Genomic DNA, 19,467 nt, shown 5'->3' with positions numbered 1-19,467 from the left:
GCACTGACTTCGAGCACATCAGTCCTTGTTTTAGCCCCTTAATGCAAAGCGACAGGGTAACATCAAGTACCATCTTTTAACGTCTTTTGGTATGATGTGGCTGGGGACAAACACACCACTATGAACAGAGTCAAAGTCAAACTTATTGCCATGGAAACAGGGAAAAGATAAATTTATAAAAAATCCTAAATAGCAAAAGGCACCACTTCAGCCCCTGATTAATACATCTAAGTTTGGATGCAAAATATTTCAAAGTTTTCAAGTTACAGTCCGGAAACAAAATACGGATGGATAGACGGACAGACCAGATGATGGCTATATTCCCTAGCATTATATGCCGAGGGGATTATAAAAATTTCGCAAGCCAAAAGTTAAAAACTTCATCAATTCTAGTTAACTAAAGTGAGTGAGTGAGTGAGTATGGTTTTACGCCGCTTTTAGCAATATTCCAGCAATATCACGGCGGGGGACACCAGAAATGGGCTTCACACATTGTACCCATGTCGGGAATTGAACCCGGGTCTTCGGCGTGACAAGCGAACGCTTTAACCACTAGGCTACCCGACCGCCCCTAGTTAACCAAAGAATGAAATCAGTGCACACCTGCTCTCTGTTTGGAGTTCTTTGACTTGAGGCCATCGATGAGATGTGAGAACATCTTGCTGGCCGGGTACACCTTGCAGATGAGCTTGAAGATTTTCCGCACTTCACGCCGTACGTTGTCTTTAGATTCCCCCACCTGTAATACAAGGCATAAGTTGTAGCTACACTTCACCGTTCATTATTAGAGAGCCACAGTCATAATCGTAATGACTCGTAATGGTATGAAGAACAGACATCTGAAGGTAAGTGAGGCAGCAACATTCGCGCCATATTACACAAGACTGTAAAGAAGAATCTGAGCCAGCAAAACCAGAGGTAGACAGCGTGTACAACAATCCATGCCATCTCTTAGGCAGATTTTTGTTTTTGTTGTTTAATTCCACTCTCAACAATATTCCAGCTATATGATCGCGGTCTGCAAATAAAAGAGTCCGGACCAGACAATCCAGTGATTGATGTCATGACCATCGATCAACGCAATTGGGATATGATGACATGCATCCACCAAGTCAGTGAACATGACCACCTGATCTTGTTAGTCACCTCTAATGACAAGCATAGTCGCCTCTTACTCAGGCATTGGTTGCTGAAGACCTATTCTAACCCAGATCTTCACGAGTGACAGGTTACATGTTGTGACTGCCCTTTTGTTACTGGTCTTCTGAAATATGATGTTCAGGGACAGGTATGGTGTAAAGGAGACAGCCAGCATGACAGCCTACCTTGAGGACAAGATAAGGTGTGACAACGTACCTTGAGGACAAGATAAGGTGTGACAGCCTACCTTGAGGGCAAGATAAGGTGTTACAGCCTACCTTGAGGGCGAGATAAGGTGTGACAACGTACCTTGAGGACAAGATAAGGTGTGACAGCCTACCTTGAGGACAAGATAAGGTGTGACAGCCTACCTTGAGGGCAAGATAAGGTGTGACAACGTACCTTGAGGACAAGATAAGGTGTGACAGCCTACCTTGAGGACAAGATAAGGTGTGACAACGTACCTTGAGGACAAGATAAGGTGTGACAGCCTACCTTGAGGGCAAGATAAGGTGTGACAACGTACCTTGAGGGCGAGATAAGGTGTGACAACGTACCTTGAGGACAAGATAAGGTGTGACAGCCTACCTTGAGGACAAGATAAGGTGTGACAGCCTACCTTGAGGGCAAGATAAGGTGTGACAACGTACCTTGAGGACAAGATAAGGTGTGACAGCCTACCTTGAGGGCAAGATAAGGTGTGACAACGTACCTTCAGGGCGAGATAATGTGTGACAACGTACCTTGAGGACAAGATAAGGTGTGACAACGTACCTTGAGGACAAGATAAGGTGTGACAACGTACCTTGAGGACAAGATAAGGTGTGACAGCCTACCTTGAGGACAAGATAAGGTGTGACAACGTACCTTGAGGACAAGATAAGGTGTGACAACGTACCTTGAGGACAAGATAAGGTGTGACAACGTACCTTGAGGACAAGATAAGGTGTGACAGCCTACCTTGAGGGCAAGATAAGGTGTGACAGCCTACCTTGAGGACAAGATAAGGTGTGACAGCCTACCTTGAGGACAAGATAAGGTGTGACAGCCTACCTTGAGGACAAGATAAGGTGTGACAGCCTACCTTGAGGGCAAGATAAGGTGTTACAGCCTACCTTGAGGACAAGATAAGGTGTGACAACCTACCTTGAAGGCGAGATAAGGTGTGACAACGTACCTTGAGGACACGATAAGGTGTGACAACCTACCTTGAGGACAAGATAAGGTGTGACAACGTACCTTGAGGACACGATAAGGTGTGACAACCTACCTTGAGGCTGAGATAAGGTGTGACAACGTACCTTGAGGGCGAGATAAGGTGTGACAACGTACCTTGAGGACAAGATAAGGTATGAAAGAAATGGCCTCGATGTCGGCCAGGTGGTAGTCGGAGTCGGCCAGCATGGAGAACAACTTATCCAGGAACTCCAGGGCCTTGTTCAGCATACTGGGGTTGGTGTCGTAGAACCGCAGCGTAATCCACTTGAGGATCAGGTCCAGGTTTCCCACAGTCTCCTCTGTGTGCGTGTCGAGGCACTGGAAACATCAACACTTGCACAGGTCAGGCACAGATCAGGAAGGTTAGGATCAGTTCAACATCATCAAGGGCTGTTTCTTTATACAAAACACAAACACACAAATGTTTGTTCCATCCTAACATATGTATTGATTGAAACAGCTCCTCTGGGCTGGGCCTACCTTGATGAACACCTGGATGGCTTTGATGTGGAACTTGAAGTCGTTGTGGAACAACTGGTCCATGGTGCTCTTGCTGAAGTTCTTCTCCATCTGTGTGCGCAGCTGCTCCACATATTCCCCGCGCACCTCCAGGAAGTTCCACTTCAGCACCTGATGAGTGAGTGAGTGAGTGAGTGAGTGAGTGAGTGAGTGAGTGAGTGAGTGAGTGAGTGAGTGAGTGAGTGAGTGAGTAAGTGAGTTTAACACTGCTTCAAACAGTATTTCAGTTACATCAGGCAGCTACATGTGTGAGGAAAGCTAAAGAGACGGAGGACATTAGTGGGCAGGACATGAAATATACTCCATGTTTGTCAAATTGCTACCACAATGGATGTTGCCACAAGCAATTATGAATATTTTCATTTTTATTTTATTTTTCGTTAATGTTAATGCTTAAGTTGTGTATTAATTTCTTTGAGTGAGTAAGGTTTTGCTCCGCTTTTAGCAATATTCCTGCAACATCCGGGCGGGGACACCAGAAATGGGCTTCACACATTGTACCTATGTCAGGAATCGAACCCGGGTCTTCAGCGTGACGAGCGAACGCTTTAACCACTAGGCTACCTGACCGCCCTCGGTCAAAAGAAGTTAAACTTAAAGAAGTTCACTTGGAGTAGTATATATGAGTTTATGATCACAGAACCTTTTGCAAATGCTTTAACCACTAGGCTACCCAACCGCCCCGTTAATAACATAACAAAATATAATGGCTGGGTATTGGTAAGTTATAGGTCTATCCTGTCCCCTGTGCCTGAATGGAGAATAAATATATATGCAGTTAGTAACAGACCTTCATGTTTTTCTCATCCTTGAACCTCTGCTCCTTGGGGACCATGAGTGTAATGGGGGGACCAGTCTCCTCTTCCTCCTTCTTCTTCCCTGATGAGGCAGGAGCCTGGGAACAGAAGAGGATTTCTTCAAGCGTGAGAGAGTGAGTGAGTGAGTGAGTAGTGTTTAGTGTCGCTTATAACAGTATTCCACATAATGAAGGAGAAAAGCCCGAAGTAATGCAGGTCTCAGATGTTTACCACTTTGGTGAAACCCAGGAGCACAATAATGATGCAAACAAATCTAGAAACATAATCAGGGCAAACCAGGATTCGAACCCACCATCGTAAGTTTCTGGTGGGTCCAATGGATGCACCTTTGAAAAGCTAATTGCGGTGCCTTAGATGACTGGGCCAGCCCTGCCCACTCTTCAAGAAGAAGACAACAACAACATTTAACAGTGGGGGATATTCTATTCATCAGTGATGGCATGTTGGAGCATAAACAAAGGGGAAACAGGATGGGGTAAACGACACAGTAACGACAAATGACAATGAAGGGGACAAATTTGTGATTTGAACCAACAACATCTTGGCACAGCAAGGAACAAAACACAATTTTGTCAAGGGACACAACTCTGCAAGGAAGCTATTTACTTAAGTGGTGTCACTCCTAATTATCTCACCTTGGCTCCCTTGCCCTTCACCGCCTTTGACTTGGGCTCGGCCTTGGCTTGTTTAGCTGGCTCCTCCGGCTCGTCAAACCGTGATGACGCTGATGGAGGTGGTGCTGCAGCAGGGGCACTTGCCTTCTTGCCTTTAGGTGCCTTAGCAGGGAGATTCGCCCGCGCAGCCTCGATGATCTTCACGATCTGATCCTTGGATGCCGGCTGAAGGAAAAGGTAGGATGTCAGACACAGATTATTAACGCAACCTTTATTTTTATTTTTTCAAAATCACTTCAAGCTCAGTGAAATTGAAAGGAAAAATACATCTTTGAGAGTGACGATAGTTTTACGCGGTTTAATTCAAATTTCAAGCTATTTCACAGCTTGGTTGAGCAAGAATGCAAGTGGGGAATCCAACACAAACCTATAAACCATGATGCTACCCTACCATCCTTGAAGATTACACCATACAAATTCAACATTAGTGTCACTTTCAACATCACCCATGATTTTATGACAGTACATGTTCTTTAACTCTGCCAAGGAGTGAAGTGACAGTCTGGAAGCAATATTCCAGATACGTGATTCTGGCCAATAAAAATCTGAGTCTACTCTGCACTATCACCTGGAGAATGCGAAGTTACCTTTAGCTTTGAGGTAGCTTTAAAGAATGAATCATAGCCTGTATGAATCATGAATGGGACGAGAGATTCCTGGGCTTTCTTGCGGACATCAGCGTTCCGGTCCTCCAGACAGGCAAGGACAACTGGCACGCACATCCTCAGCTCTGTGGGAAGGACTCTGTGAGTGGGAAGTTTTTCCACCAACCAGTTCAACAGCTGAAATAGGCAGTAAAGTGTCATAAAATAGACAGTACAGTGTTCAACAGCTGAAATAGGCAGTAAAGTGTCATAAAATAGACAGTACAGTGTTCAACAGCTGAAATAGGCAGTAAAGTGTCATAAAATAGACAGTACAGTGTTCAACAGCTGAAATAGGCAGTAAAGTGTCATAAAATAGACAGTACAGTGTTCAACAGCTGAAATAGGTAGTAAAGTGTCATAAAATAGACAGTACAGTGTTCAACAGCTGACATAGGCAGTAAAGTGTCATAAAATAGACAGTACAGTGTTCAACAGCTGAAATAGGAAGTGGAAATAAGCAGACATCGACACGATCCACAGCATAAACCAATTCTGAATAAACAACTTCAAAAACATTCAATACACATATTAATTTAATACCATACTACATTCACTAGAATAGGTTTAGAAACAGTGTATCAATACATTTCCTGTGTGAACTGCACCATTCATTACATAGCGCCCAATGATTTGCAACCATGTTTGTTTAGTCAATAGTCTTTGGGCAAGTTTGTTTATTGAGTAATGCCAAACTCAGCAAAATTCAAGCTATATGATGGCGATCTGTAAAAATTGGAGCCTGGACCAGACAATCCAGTGATTGACATCATGAACCAGACAACTGGGATATGATTACATGCATCAACCAAGTCAGTGAGCCTGACAACCCGATCCCGTCAACCACTGAATAACTGTATGAAACTTACCATGCTTATTGAAAGTTTATACACCAAGTTGATCAGATTGGCTTATCGCAATGATATTTTTGTGATAAACAAAAGTACGGGCTTCAAAAGTTAAAATAAGGTAAACGTATGTGCTAGGGTCTGAATGTTAACGTGGTAAATATCTTACCTCTGTTCTAAGGTTGGGGTTTTCTGTCTTCAGTCCGTCAAAGATGGCCTCGCTCTCCACCAGGGGAGTCAGGGTGCACTGATCCACCCAAGCGTTCAGGGCGTTCACCGTCGCTGCCCGGACCTGAGGCTGTGAGGAAGAGAGGGAACATGTGTGAGTGAGTGAGTGAGTGAGTGAGTGAGTGAGTGAGTGAGTGAGTGAGTGAGTGAGTGAGTGAGTGAGTGAATGAATGAGTGAGTGAGTGAGTGAGTGAGAGTGTTTTTAGCAATATACCACCAATATCACGGTGGGTAACACCACAGTTTTAGTCCACTTGCCCTTATAATGAAAACCTATAAAAGTGGCAAATTTTTACTCATCCTCATGATACCTTAACTTTGGCAAGGGCTACAGGACTAGAGCCAATTTCTAACGCAGGACTATAGCTTGTTTCAGGATTGACTTCACTGTCTCCAACTCTGTTAACCGTTATCACTATGTCAATGTGTGGTTTACCTTTCCGTCGGCCATACAACTGATGAGACCTGGTCCGATGTTCTTGATGTGATGCTTGCAGTGAGGACCCATCGCCGTCGCCAAGCTCAGACAGATTCCGATAGTGTTGTTTACCTGAAATGTAATGGTACATTTTAAAGTCTAGTAAATATCAATCCCTTTCATGACAGATTTGACAAAATTGCATAGTCATCAGAAAATAATTATTTTTCTCTCCTCCCACATTTTCAGTACAAATGAATTAAGCAAATTAATCTCTTGATGTTCAATATAAGTATAAGTACATGAGTGATAGAAGGTTTCATAGGTAGCAATATCACATCATCTTTCTGGGACAAGGGAGTTAACTCACTGTAACAGTCCAGTTTCCAACCCTGCCGAACTAGGCTGGAATTATGGAGTTATCATTTGGTTGGACTAACAAGTCCATATATAGTCCAATCAAAATCGTGAAAAGAAATCAACATCTGGTTCATAAACAACATGAATTTCAATGTGTACATTTCGATCGACTGCAGGATTTACAAAGCATATGTATCGTCGTCAACTGTGCGTCGACATATATTTTCCAAATCTTTTCATGTTTGAATCAAGGTGCTCACGATTTATTTTGTTTGATAGGCATTGCTTAGAAGTTACGGATGACAAGATAGACACAATTTTATGGATAACAACTTCTTTAATACTGTGAAAAGCGACGTTTCGGTATAGAACCTTATACCGTTGTCAAGGATCTATACCGAAACGTCGCTTTTCACAGTATTAAAAAAATTGTTATCCATAAAATTGTGTCTATCTTCTCACATGATTTGATGCCTTCACGAGGTATTTTGTTTCAAAACAGCTATTGATCATCGATCAGACTGTCTTGACTGGGCACCACCATTTTGTTTGAAGCAAATGTATGTGATATGAGAGATGGAATCAAATTGATCAATAGGAGGGGCAGGTAAGGGACATAACTCGTAATAACCACTGGTGGCGCTATAATAGAGCCCAGAAATTCCAGCCTTATATTAATCTGGCAAGGGTGGAAACTGGACTTTTAGAGTCAGTTAACTCCCTTGCCTCGAGAAGATGTAGTACATACCAGCTATATGATGGCATTTTCAAATAACAACTGCATGGCAACAAGATGAGTATCAACCCATGCCGTCAGAGTCACACGATGTGGGAGGTCAAAGCTAAGATTTGGTCTTTTCTGGGCTAACCCATTTTAGTACTGTCTGAAGCCATATTTGGAATTGTCATCTCGATAGAGAGAGTGAGTTGGGTTCAAAGCCACTTGGAACAGTATTCCAGTTATAACACAGTCGGGATCTCCTGAGAACCAACTTAGGACCACCTTTGGATGCCGGTGGATTATCCCTGGATGAACATAGGATCACCAATCTCCTGGTCCCACTTGCACAAAGCGATCTTAGGGCTAAGACAATTGTAAGCCTATGCTAAAGTATGGGAGTTACGTTCATCTTAGCACTAAGATTGCTTTGTGCAAGTAGGCCCTGGGCATTATCCGCATAACCCCTCCTGGTCACCTGAATATATCATGAAGGTTACCCGTGGATATCGTGTTGATCACCATGGATATCATGAAGGTGTCCCCTGGATACCATGTAGGTCACCATGGACATTGTGTCGGTCACCATGGATGTTGTGTAGGTCACCCATGGATGTTGTGTAGGTCACCCATGGATATCGTGTAGGTCACCATGGATATCGTGTTGGTCATCATGGATGTCATGTAGGTCACCTGAATATATCATGAAAGTCACCCGTGGATATCGTGTAGGTCACCATGGATGTCGTGAAGGTCACCATGGATGTCGTGTAGGTCATCATGGATATCATGTAGGTCACCAGAAAATATCTGTCGACGCACAGTTGACGATACACATGCTTTGTAAATCCTGCAGCCGACCGAAATCTACACGTTGAAATCCATGTTGTTTAAGAACCTGATGTTCAATTTTTGTACACGATTTTGACTGGACTATGCATAGATGTAGGTCACTATGGATATCGTGTAGGTCACCCGTGGATATCGTGTAGGTCATGTCACCTGTGGATATCGTGTAGGTCACCATGGATATTGTGTAGGTCATCATGGACATCGTGTAGGTCACCATGTATATTGTGTACGTCACCATGGAAATGTAGGTTGCAATGGATATTGTGTAGGTCACCCAAGGATATTGTGTTGGTCACCAGTGGAGACTGTGGATAACAGGTAGGTCACCAGTGGAGACTGTGGATAACAGGTAGGTCACCCGTGGATATCATGTAGGTCACCCGTGACCCATGGATAACATGTAGGTCACCCGTGGATATCATGTAGGTCACCCGTGAATATCATGTAGGTCACCCGTGGATAACATGGAGGTCACCCGTGACCCGTGGATATCATGTGGGTCACCCGTGGATAACATGTAGGTCACCCGTGGATATCATGTAGGTCACCCGTGGATATCATGTAGGTCACCCGTGGATATCATGTAGGTCACCCGTGGATATCATGTAGGTCACCCGTGGATAACATGTAGGTCACCCATGGATATCATGTGGGTCACCCGTGGATAACATGTAGGTCACCCATGGATATCATGTGGGTCACCCATGGATATCATGTAGGTCACCCGTGGATATCATGTAGGTCACCAGTGGATATCATGTGGGTCACCCGTGGATATCATGTAGGTCACCCGTGGATATCATGTGGGTCCCCCGTGGATAACATGTAGGTCACCCATGGATATCATGTGGGTCACCCGTGGATAACATGTAGGTCACCAATGTATATCATGTAGGTCACCAGTGGATATCATGTAGGTCACCCGTGGATAACATGTAGGTCACCCGTGGATATCATGTAGGTCACCCGTGGATATCATGTGGGTCACCCGTGGATAACATGGAGGTCACCCATGGATATCATGTAGGTCACCCGTGGATATCATGTAGGTCACCCATGGATATCATGTGGGTCACCCGCGGATAACATGGAGGTCACCCATGGATATCATGTAGGTCACCCGTGGATAACATGGAGGTCACCCGTGGATAACATGGAGGTCACCCGTGGATAACATGGAGGTCACCCGTGGATATCATGTAGGTCACCCGTGGATATCATGTAGGTCACCCGTGGATATCATGTAGGTCACCTGTGGATATCATGTGGGTCACCCGTGGATATCATGTAGGTCACCCGTGGATATCATGTGGGTCACCCGTGGATATCATGTAGGTCACCTGTGGATATCATGTAGGTCACTTGTGGATTTTCTGAAAGTCACCCATGGGCCACTTGTGTTGAGTGTTGCCCCAAGAAAATTAAGTGAGTTATCATTTAACATCACATCGGCCATAAAGTGACAAGTACCCCAAGATAAGCTGTGGATCTCCATGGATAACCTGGGGACTACTGGGAATCTCAACAACTCTGTACACATTGTTGACATGAACTTACTAAAATCTTATTTGCGTCACTGAGTCTGGTTTTCAATGCAGAGGCCAGTTCTCCAATGCTGGACTTGATGAACTTGGCCTCATTCAATATGGCGATAACCTTCTGTAGCGCCTCAGCTCGAACCTTCCAGTTCTTGTCAGCCAACTCGGCCAGCAGCTCCTCTGTGATCTTCTCACTGACACAAACAGATGTTTGTCATCATCAAGAAAATATAGAAAAACTATCAGATTAATGTGGGCTGTAATTCTTTGGAAGCAAGTTCTACACAAATTGGATGGATGTCAGTGATTAACATGCTTCCCCTTTTATTGGTAACTGTTAGAATAAAATATAACAGTACAACTTTTAAAGTATCCTTTTGAAGACAAGAATCAATCAAACTAATACTTAGCTGATTGAACAAATACCAGTGAAATTCTTTACAAAGTATTTAAACTACAAAATAAAAGTTAATGCCATGACAGATTAACTATAGTAATATGAAAGAATTGGGTGGTCCATAACTTCTTTTTAGTAGTAAATATTACCACAAAAACTACGGGTTCACTCAGGCACATTGATGACAATACTTGAGTATACAGTGCTACATACGAGATGTCATTCCTGGGCATGAGATCCTGCACGTTGACCTCTTCCGCTGCGCCACCGCCACCATCCCCACCGTTCTCCTCCTCATCCTCCTCCTCCACAGCAACAATTCCACGTGTCGGGGCAGGGGGCTTCTGGTCCTTGTTCTGGGACATACAGGCATACAGGTGACTAACTTACACCCTGTGTTCTGGGACATACAGGCATACAGGTGACTAACTTACACCCTGTGTTCTGGGACATACAGGCATACAGGTGACTAACATACACCCTGTGTTCTGGGACATACAGGCATACAGGTGACTAACTTACACCCTGTGTTCTGGGACATACAGGCATACAGGTGACTAACTTACACCCTGTGTTCTGGGACATACAGGCGTACAGGTGACTAACATACACCCTGTGTTCTGGGACATACAGGCATACAGGTGACTAACTTACACCCTGTGTTCTGGGACATACAGGCATACAGGTGACTAACTTACACCCTGTGTTCTGGGACATACAGGCATACAGGTGACTAACTTACACCCTGTGTTCTGGGACATACAGGCATACAGGTGACTAACTTACACCCTGTGTTCTGGGACATACAGGCATACAGGTGACTAACTTACACCCTGTGTTCTGGGACATACAGGCATACAGGTGACTAACATACACCCTGTGTTCTGGGACATACAGGCATACAGGTGACTAACTTACACCCTGTGTTCTGGGACATACAGGCATACAGGTGACTAACTTACACCCTGTGTTCTGGGACATACAGGCATACAGGTGACTAACATACACCCTGTGTTCTGGGACATACAGGCATACAGGTGACTAACTTACACCCTGTGTTCTGGGACATACAGGCATACAGGTGACTAACTTACACCCTGTGTTCTGGGACATACAGGCATACAGGTGACTAACTTACACCCTGTGTTCTGGGACATACAGGCATACAGGTGACTAACTTACACCCTGTGTTCTGGGACATACAGGCATACAGGTGACTAACATACACCCTGTGTTCTGGGACATACAGGCATACAGGTGACTAACTTACACCCTGTGTTCTGGGACATACAGGCATACAGGTGACTAACTTACACCCTGTGTTCTGGGACATACAGGCATACAGGTGACTAACATACACCCTGTGTTCTGGGACATACAGGCATACAGGTGACTAACTTACACCCTGTGTTCTGGGACATACAGGCATACAGGTGACTGACTTACACCCTGTGTTCTGGGACATACAGGCATACAGGTGACTAACTTACACCCTGTGTTCTGGGACATACAGGCATACAGGTGACTAACTTACACCCTGTGTTCTGGGACATACAGGCATACAGGTGACTAACTTACACCCTGTGTTCTGGGACATACAGGCATACAGGTGACTAACATACACCCTGTGTTCTGGGACATACAGGCATACAGGTGACTAACTTACACCCTGTGTTCTGGGACATACAGGCATACAGGTGACTAACTTACACCCTGTGTTCTGGGACATACAGGCATACAGGTGACTAACATACACCCTGTGTTCTGGGACATACAGGTGACTAACTTACACCCTGTGTTCTGGGACATACAGGCATACAGGTGACTAACTTACACCCTGTGTTCTGGGAAATACAGGCATACAGGTGACTAACTTACACCCTGTGTTCTGGGACATACAGGCATACAGGTGACTAACTTACACCCTGTGTTCTGGGACATACAGGCATACAGGTGACTAACATACACCCTGTGTTCTGGGACATACAGGCATACAGGTGACTAACTTACACCCTGTGTTCTGGGACATACAGGCATACAGATGACTAACTTACACCCTGTGTTCTGGGACATACAGGCATACAGGTGACTAACTCACACCCTGTGTTCTGGGACATACAGGCATACAGGTGACTAACTTACACCCTGTGTTCTGGGACATACAGGCATACAGGTGACTAACTTACACCCTGTGTTCTGGGACATACAGGCATACAGGTGACTAACTTACACCCTGTGTTCTGGGACATACAGGCATACAGGTGACTAACTTACACCCTGTGTTCTGGGACATACAGGCATACAGGTGACTAACTTACACCCTGTGTTCTGGGACATACAGGCATACAGGTGACTAACTTACACCCTGTGTTCTGGGACATACAGGCATACAGGTGACTAACTTACACCCTGTGTTCTGGGACATACAGGCATACAGGTGACTAACTTACACCCTGTGTTCTGGGACATACAGGCGTACAGGTGACTAACATACACCCTGTGTTCTGGGACATACAGGTGACTAACTTACACCCTGTGTTCTGGGACATACAGGCATACAGGTGACTAACTTACACCCTGTGTTCTGGGACATACAGGCAACTAACTTACACCCTGTGTTCTGGGACATACAGGCATACAGGTGACTAGCTTACACCCTGTGTTCTGGGACATACAGGCATACAGGTGACTAACATACACCCTGTGTTCTGGGACATACAGGCATACAGGTGACTAACTTACACCCTGTGTTCTGGGACATACAGGCATACAGGTGACTAACTTACACCCTGCGTTCTGGGACATACAGGCATACAGGTGACTAACTTACACCCTGTGTGTTCTGGGACATACAGGCATACAGGTGACTAACTTACACCCTGTGTGTTCTGGGACATACAGGCATACAGGTGACTAACATACACCCTGTGTTCTGGGACATACAGGTGACTAACTTACACCCTGTGTTCTGGGACATACAGGCATACAGGTGACTAACTTACACCCTGTGTTCTGGGACATACAGGCATACAGGTGACTAACTTACACCCTGTGTTCTGGGACATACAGGCATACAGGTGACTAACTTACACCCTGTGTTCTGGGACATACAGGCATACAGGTGACTAACTTACACCCTGTGTTCTGGGACATACATGCATACAGGTGACTAACTTACACCCTGTGTTCTGGGACATACAGGCATACAGCTGACTAACTTACACCCTGTGTTCTGGGACATACAGGCATAGAGGTGACTAACTTACACCCTGTGTTCTGGGACATACAGGCAACTAACTTACACCCTGTGTTCTGGGACATACAGGCATACAGGTGACTAACTTACACCCTGTGTTCTGGGACATACAGGCATACAGGTGACTAACTTACACCCTGTGTTCTGGGACATACAGGCATACAGGTGACCAACTTACACCCTGTGTTCTGGGACATACAGGCATACAGGTGACTAACTTACACCCTGTGTTCTGGGACATACAGGCATACAGGTGACTAACATACACCCTGTGTTCTGGGACATACAGGCATACAGGTGACTAACTTACACCCTGTGTTCTGGGACATACAGGCATACAGGTGACTAACTTACACCCTGTGTTCTGGGACATACAGGCGTACAGGTGACTAACATACACCCTGTGTTCTGGGACATACAGGCATACAGGTGACTAACTTACACCCTGTGTTCTGGGACATACAGGCATACAGGTGACTAACTTACACCCTGTGTTCTGGGACATACAGGCATACAGGTGACTAACTTACACCCTGTGTTCTGGGACATACAGGCATACAGGTGACTAACTTACACCCTGTGTTCTGGGACATACAGGCATACAGGTGACTAACTTACACCCTGTGTTCTGGGACATACAGGCATACAGGTGACTAACATACACCCTGTGTTCTGGGACATACAGGCATACAGGTGACTAACTTACACCCTGTGTTCTGGGACATACAGGCATACAGGTGACTAACTTACACCCTGTCATCTGGGACATACAGGCATACAGGTGACTAACATACACCCTGTGTTCTGGGACATACAGGCATACAGGTGACTAACTTACACCCTGTGTTCTGGGACATACAGGCATACAGGTGACTAACTTACACCCTGTGTTCTGGGACATACAGGCATACAGGTGACTAACTTACACCCTGTGTTCTGGGACATACAGGCATACAGGTGACTAACTTACACCCTGTGTTCTGGGACATACAGGCATACAGGTGACTAACTTACACCCTGTGTTCTGGGACATACAGGCATACAGGTGACTAACATACACCCTGTGTTCTGGGACATACAGGCATACAGGTGACTAACTTACACCCTGTGTTCTGGGACATACAGGCATACAGGTGACTAACTTACACCCTGTGTTCTGGGACATACAGGCATACAGGTGACTAACTTACACCCTGTGTTCTGGGACATACAGGCATACAGGTGACTAACTTACACCCTGTGTTCTGGGACATACAGGCATACAGGTGACTAACTTACACCCTGTGTTCTGGGACATACAGGCATACAGGTGACTAACATACACCCTGTGTTCTGGGACATACAGGCATACAGGTGACTAACTTACACCCTGTGTTCTGGGACATACAGGCATACAGGTGACTAACTTACACCCTGTGTTCTGGGACATACAGGCATACAGGTGACTAACATACACCCTGTGTTCTGGGACATACAGGCAACTAACTTACACCCTGTGTTCTGGGACATACAGGCATACAGGTGACTAACTTACACCCTGTGTTCTGGGACATACAGGCATACAGGTGACTAACTTACACCCTGTGTTCTGGGAAATACAGGCATACAGGTGACTAACTTACACCCTGTGTTCTGGGACATACAGGCATACAGGTGACTAACTTACACCCTGTGTTCTGGGACATACAGGCATACAGGTGACTAACATACACCCTGTGTTCTGGGACATACAGGCATACAGGTGACTAACTTACACCCTGTGTTCTGGGACATACAGGCATACAGATGACTAACTTACACCCTGTGTTCTGGGACATACAGGCATACAGGTGACTAACTCACACCCTGTGTTCTGGGACATACAGGCATACAGGTGACTAACTTACACCCTGTGTTCTGGGACATACAGGCATACAGGTGACTAACTTACACCCTGTGTTCTGGGACATACAGGCAACTAACTTACACCCTGTGTTCTGGGACATACAGGCATACAGGTGACTAACTTACACCCTGTCATCTGGGACATACAGGCATACAGGTGACTAACATACACCCTGTGTTCTGGGACATACAGGCATACAGGTGACTAACTTACACCCTGTGTTCTGGGACATACAGGCATACAGGTGACTAACTTACACCCTGTGTTCTGGGACATACAGGCATACAGGTGACTAACTTACACCCTGTGTTCTGGGACATACAGGCATACAGGTGACTAACTTACACCCTGTGTTCTGGGACATACAGGCATACAGGTGACTAACTTACACCCTGTGTTCTGGGACATACAGGCGTACAGGTGACTAACATACACCCTGTGTTCTGGGACATACAGGTGACTAACTTACACCCTGTGTTCTGGGACATACAGGCATACAGGTGACTAACTTACACCCTGTGTTCTGGGACATACAGGCAACTAACTTACACCCTGTGTTCTGGGACATACAGGCATACAGGTGACTAGCTTACACCCTGTGTTCTGGGACATACAGGCATACAGGTGACTAACATACACCCTGTGTTCTGGGACATACAGGCATACAGGTGACTAACTTACACCCTGTGTTCTGGGACATACAGGCATACAGGTGACTAACTTACACCCTGCGTTCTGGGACATACAGGCATACAGGTGACTAACTTACACCCTGTGTGTTCTGGGACATACAGGCATACAGGTGACTAACTTACACCCTGTGTGTTCTGGGACATACAGGCATACAGGTGACTAACATACACCCTGTGTTCTGGGACATACAGGTGACTAACTTACACCCTGTGTTCTGGGACATACAGGCATACAGGTGACTAACTTACACCCTGTGTTCTGGGACATACAGGCATACAGGTGACTAACTTACACCCTGTGTTCTGGGACATACAGGCATACAGGTGACTAACTTACACCCTGTGTTCTGGGACATACAGGCATACAGGTGACTAACTTACACCCTGTGTTCTGGGACATACATGCATACAGGTGACTAACTTACACCCTGTGTTCTGGGACATACAGGCATACAGCTGACTAACTTACACCCTGTGTTCTGGGACATACAGGCATAGAGGTGACTAACTTACACCCTGTGTTCTGGGACATACAGGCAACTAACTTACACCCTGTGTTCTGGGACATACAGGCATACAGGTGACTAACTTACACCCTGTGTTCTGGGACATACAGGCATACAGGTGACTAACTTACACCCTGTGTTCTGGGACATACAGGCATACAGGTGACTAACTTACACCCTGTGTTCTGGGACATACAGGCATACAGGTGACTAACTTACACCCTGTGTTCTGGGACATACAGGCATACAGGTGACTAACATACACCCTGTGTTCTGGGACATACAGGCATACAGGTGACTAACTTACACCCTGTGTTCTGGGACATACAGGCATACAGGTGACTAACTTACACCCTGTGTTCTGGGACATACAGGCGTACAGGTGACTAACATACACCCTGTGTTCTGGGACATACAGGCATACAGGTGACTAACTTACACCCTGTGTTCTGGGACATACAGGCATACAGGTGACTAACTTACACCCTGTGTTCTGGGACATACAGGCATACAGGTGACTAACTTACACCCTGTGTTCTGGGACATACAGGCATACAGGTGACTAACTTACACCCTGTGTTCTGGGACATACAGGCATACAGGTGACTAACTTACACCCTGTGTTCTGGGACATACAGGCATACAGGTGACTAACATACACCCTGTGTTCTGGGACATACAGGCATACAGGTGACTAACTTACACCCTGTGTTCTGGGACATACAGGCATACAGGTGACTAACTTACACCCTGTCATCTGGGACATACAGGCATACAGGTGACTAACATACACCCTGTGTTCTGGGACATACAGGCATACAGGTGACTAACTTACACCCTGTGTTCTGGGACATACAGGCATACAGGTGACTAACTTACACCCTGTGTTCTGGGACATACAGGCATACAGGTGACTAACTTACACCCTGTGTTCTGGGACATACAGGCATACAGGTGACTAACTTACACCCTGTGTTCTGGGACATACAGGCATACAGGTGACTAACTTACACCCTGTGTTCTGGGACATACAGGCATACAGGTGACTAACATACACCCTGTGTTCTGGGACATACAGGCATACAGGTGACTAACTTACACCCTGTGTTCTGGGACATACAGGCATACAGGTGACTAACTTACACCCTGTGTTCTGGGACATACAGGCATACAGGTGACTAACTTACACCCTGTGTTCTGGGACATACAGGCATACAGGTGACTAACTTACACCCTGTGTTCTGGGACATACAGGCATACAGGTGACTAACTTACACCCTGTGTTCTGGGACATACAGGCATACAGGTGACTAACATACACCCTGTGTTCTGGGACATACAGGCATACAGGTGACTAACTTACACCCTGTGTTCTGGGACATACAGGCATACAGGTGACTAACTTACACCCTGTGTTCTGGGACATACAGGCATACAGGTGACTAACATACACCCTGTGTTCTGGGACATACAGGCAACTAACTTACACCCTGTGTTCTGGGACATACAGGCATACAGGTGACTAACTTACACCCTGTGTTCTGGGACATACAGGCATACAGGTGACTAACTTACACCCTGTGTTCTGGGAAATACAGGCATACAGGTGACTAACTTACACCCTGTGTTCTGGGACATACAGGCATACAGGTGACTAACTTACACCCTGTGTTCTGGGACATACAGGCATACAGGTGACTAACATACACCCTGTGTTCTGGGACATACAGGCATACAGGTGACTAACTTACACCCTGTGTTCTGGGACATACAGGCATACAGATGACTAACTTACACCCTGTGTTCTGGGACATACAGGCATACAGGTGACTAACTCACACCCTGTGTTCTGGGACATACAGGCATACAGGTGACTAACTTACACCCTGTGTTCTGGGACATACAGGCATACAGGTGACTAACTTACACCCTGTGTTCTGGGACATACAGGCAACTAACTTACACCCTGTGTTCTGGGACATACAGGCATACAGGTGACTAACTTACACCCTGTCATCTGGGACATACAGGCATACAGGTGACTAACATACACCCTGTGTTCTGGGACATACAGGCATACAGGTGACTAACTTACACCCTGTGTTCTGGGACATACAGGCATACAGGTGACTAACTTACACCCTGTATTCTGGGACATACAGGCATACAGGTGACTAACTTACACCCTGTGTTCTGGGACATACAGGCATACAGGTGACTAACTTACACCCTGTGTTCTGGGACATACAGGCATACAGGTGACTAACATACACCCTGTGTTCTGGGACATACAGTCATACAGGTGACTAACTTACACCCTGTGTTCTGGGACATACAGGCATACAGGTGACTAACATACACCCTGTGTTCTGGGACATACAGGCATACAGGTGACTAACTTACACCCTGTGTTCTGGGACATACAGGCAACTAACTTACACCCTGTGTTCTGGGACATACAGGCATACAGGTGACTAACTTACACCCTGTGTTCTGGGACATACAGGCATACAGGTGACTAACTTACACCCTGTGTTCTGGGACATACAGGCATACAGGTGACTAACTTACACCCTGTGTTCTGGGACATACAGGCATACAGGTGACTAACTTACACCCTGTGTTCTGGGACATACAGGCATACAGGTGACTAACTTACACCCTGTGTTCTGGGACATACAGGCATACAGGTGACTAACTTACACCCTGTGTTCTGGGACATACAGGCATACAGGTGACTAACTTACACCCTGTGT

General features: G+C 45.7%; 1 protein-coding gene across 3 annotated transcripts in view; it reads right to left on the bottom strand.

Annotated features, from left to right (window-relative positions):
- The window catches only part of LOC124148796 (cytoskeleton-associated protein 5-like), a 71,426-nt gene that overhangs the window by 19,280 nt on the left and 32,679 nt on the right, over positions 1 to 19,467 (bottom strand). For all 3 annotated transcript variants that reach the window (XM_048385584.1, XM_048385586.1, XM_048385585.1), the window contains 10 exons: positions 10,586 to 10,728; positions 9,995 to 10,169; positions 6,526 to 6,639; positions 6,031 to 6,159; positions 4,957 to 5,151; positions 4,331 to 4,534; positions 3,668 to 3,772; positions 2,839 to 2,988; positions 2,473 to 2,676; positions 604 to 739 (listed from right to left, as the gene is read on the bottom strand). In XM_048385584.1, coding sequence (XP_048241541.1) covers positions 604 to 739; positions 2,473 to 2,676; positions 2,839 to 2,988; positions 3,668 to 3,772; positions 4,331 to 4,534; positions 4,957 to 5,151; positions 6,031 to 6,159; positions 6,526 to 6,639; positions 9,995 to 10,169; positions 10,586 to 10,728 — 1,555 coding nt within the window. The remainder of the gene's footprint in view (positions 1 to 603; positions 740 to 2,472; positions 2,677 to 2,838; positions 2,989 to 3,667; positions 3,773 to 4,330; positions 4,535 to 4,956; positions 5,152 to 6,030; positions 6,160 to 6,525; positions 6,640 to 9,994; positions 10,170 to 10,585; positions 10,729 to 19,467) is intronic.

The sequence above is a fragment of the Haliotis rufescens genome, unplaced genomic scaffold, assembly GCF_023055435.1.
Source record: "Haliotis rufescens isolate VD_foot unplaced genomic scaffold, xgHalRufe1.0.p SCAF_6, whole genome shotgun sequence".
Taxonomy (NCBI): domain Eukaryota; kingdom Metazoa; phylum Mollusca; class Gastropoda; order Lepetellida; family Haliotidae; genus Haliotis; species Haliotis rufescens.
Note: the sequence above shows the minus strand (reverse complement) of the source record. Positions and strands in the feature narration are given on the sequence as shown.